This window comes from Frankliniella occidentalis, unplaced genomic scaffold, assembly GCF_000697945.3.
Source record: "Frankliniella occidentalis isolate FOCC.00 unplaced genomic scaffold, Focc_3.1 Scaffold76, whole genome shotgun sequence".
NCBI classification, from domain to species: Eukaryota; Metazoa; Arthropoda; class Insecta; order Thysanoptera; family Thripidae; genus Frankliniella; species Frankliniella occidentalis.
In genome coordinates, this window is record NW_026267206.1 from 1,136,876 (window position 1) to 1,139,341 (window position 2,466).

The window sequence follows — 2,466 nt, forward strand, 5'->3', positions numbered from 1 at the left end:
GAGGGACGAGAACAAGAAGAGTGAATGCGAGGGGGTGTGGGGAGGAGGGGGTAGCAGTAAAGTCGCTTCTGGTAATTGGAGTGCAGCATGTGAGCTCCGAATGAGCTTGAGACTAATAGCTTGGCGGAGAGGGAGATGGAGAGGCAGGGAGAGGGGGTCTTCGCCGTCTTCACACCGCGTTCATACACGGTTGTCTGCCGCCGCTTCCGCTCCCGGCGGGGTGTTCCGCTGCCAAAAGACTCTGACGTACATCTTTCCTTTCCCTCCCCAGGTCGTGGCCTCCAGTATGTGGATGATGCTGGAGACACTGCTACTCGGCGCCTTGCTGATGCAGACCGCGGTAAGTGCGACACACCACCAGTTGTCACCACTTTGTTTTTAATATTTTTGTTTTCAACTTGACTTCCAACATTTTTTCAACACATAATGTTGTTCCTTTTTTTGTGGGTTTTAACACAATTTTCTTTTTTACCGCTTTATTGCAGGTGGTGCTGCGCTTCGTGGAGCCCAGCCTATGGATGTGCCTTCTGGAGCCGTGGTGCCGCGAGATGGGCTTTGTCGTCTGCTACGGCTCCATCATCCTCAAGCTCTACCGCATCCTGGTGGAGTTCCGGACGCGCAAGGCGCACCGCTGGGTGCTCAAGGACCGGGACCTGCTGCGCCACCTGGGCGCCATGGTGCTGGCCGTGTTCGCGTACCTGGCCGCGCTCACCGCCGCCTCGCTACACTTCTACAACGAGGGCTTCCAGCTGCTCGACACCGTGACCACGGACGACGGCATGGTCTACCCGCACTGCAAGGTGTTCTGGTGGGATTGGGTCACCCAGGCGGGTACGTACCTCTCATTAGATAAATTAGCTAACTAGCTAACCAACTACCTAAAAGCTGCGAAGCTAAAAATTTAGCAATGTAGCCAAAAAGCTTGAAAGCTACAAATTTAAAAGTAGCTAAAAAATATTAGCTACGTACCTAAAAGTTAGCTAAGTATAGGTAAAAATTTCGCTATGCGGCCAAACATGCCTACATTTTCAGCTATCTAAATAATTAGTAATCCCTCATTTAGCTATTGTTTTAGCTACACATAGCTAACCGTTGTTTTAATCTTTGCAGCGGAGCTGGTGAGCCTGTTCGTCGGCATCCACCTGGCGTGGGTGTCGCGGTCGTTCCGGACGCAGTTCAACGAGCGCGCGTTCCTGTGCGCGGCGCTCTTCGTCGAGCTCATCGCCAGCACGGCGCTCTACGTGGGCCAGGCGGTGCGCGTCGCCACCCGGACGGCCAACCTGTCCCCCACCACCGTCCTCGTCTTCTACTTCATCCGCGAGCAGATGTCCGTCACCATCGTCCTCGGGCTCGTCTTCATCCCCGTGGTAAGGACGGGGTGCTCATGGGTTCGCGGCCGGGGCCCTTTCTCTGCACGGGAAGAAATAGAGTAGCAGTAGAACCAAAGCCTGTGGCAAACTACGAAATAACTTATTATTTAGCTATTTACCAAAAAATCAGCTACAACCTAGCTGTAATGATAAATTAAACAGCTACATATCTCATTAATTGGTTACCCCGTGTTTCGCTTTTAGCTTATTAATGATCATCCAGAAAGTACGTCCGCCGTCATCTGCCAAGTTCAGACGACGCTGCAGGCTCTCATAACGCCTGGTAGATAGGCAACATCTTGCCTGTGGTGCGTGCGCGTGCTGCGGGCTGGCCTACCCCGAGTCTCGCAGGCGCCGTGCTCTTAAACGAATCAGTGAAAAACGGACGTACTTTCAAGGCATTCGTTAAAACTTTTTGGAGCGGGGCTAAATATGTAGCTACACAGCCACGCGGCTACTTTAGGGGGGTATACACAGAAATTTTTCTGCTGCTACATAGCTAAATAATTAGTTATCCCGTAATTAGCTGTTGGTTTAGCAACTAGACAGCGAATCTGAGGGCCGGGCGAATCTGACGGCGGGTTCCTCGTGTTGCAGCTGTGGCTGGCGCGGCGGCAGCCCGCCGCCCGGAGCCTGCTCCCCACGCTGGACAACCTGGGCAAGCCCGCGGACGGCAGCAGCTCCGGGGCGGGCACCGGCTTCCACTCGAGCGACGTGGACGTGACCGAGGTCACCCTCAAGGACATGAACCCGGACGACATTCGGGTGAGTTTGGCGGCCGGGCGAGACGAGAACGTCCTGCTCTGCAGCTATCCAAGCAGCGTGATAAAATTGGCACACATTTCAAAATCAACGCCTTCCTACATCCAACTCCCAGTTTACGTAGTTTTTCGGACTGAATTCTACTTATTTTGTACGAAATTTAGCATGAAAAAATTGAGTTTTTGGGGTTCCATGACAAATTCATGGGTGACATTAACATTCATGGTGGGGTAACTTTAGCATGTCATCCAAGTTGAATTTCCGTCAAAATCTGACCCTCTAGTAGCTGGAGTACCGTGAAAAATACACCCCATCCTTTGAAAACTGCCCCCCC

At 52.5% G+C, this 2,466-nt stretch overlaps 1 protein-coding gene across 1 annotated transcript in view; it reads left to right on the forward strand.

The window, feature by feature from the left end:
* LOC113208336 (probable G-protein coupled receptor 158) overlaps positions 1–2,466 on the forward strand; it is a 52,544-nt gene that overhangs the window by 44,180 nt on the left and 5,898 nt on the right. Inside the window, exons 5-8 of the mRNA XM_052268797.1 lie at positions 272–340; positions 486–831; positions 1,111–1,367; positions 1,968–2,135. Of these exons, the coding sequence (XP_052124757.1) occupies positions 272–340; positions 486–831; positions 1,111–1,367; positions 1,968–2,135 (840 nt within the window). The remainder of the gene's footprint in view (positions 1–271; positions 341–485; positions 832–1,110; positions 1,368–1,967; positions 2,136–2,466) is intronic.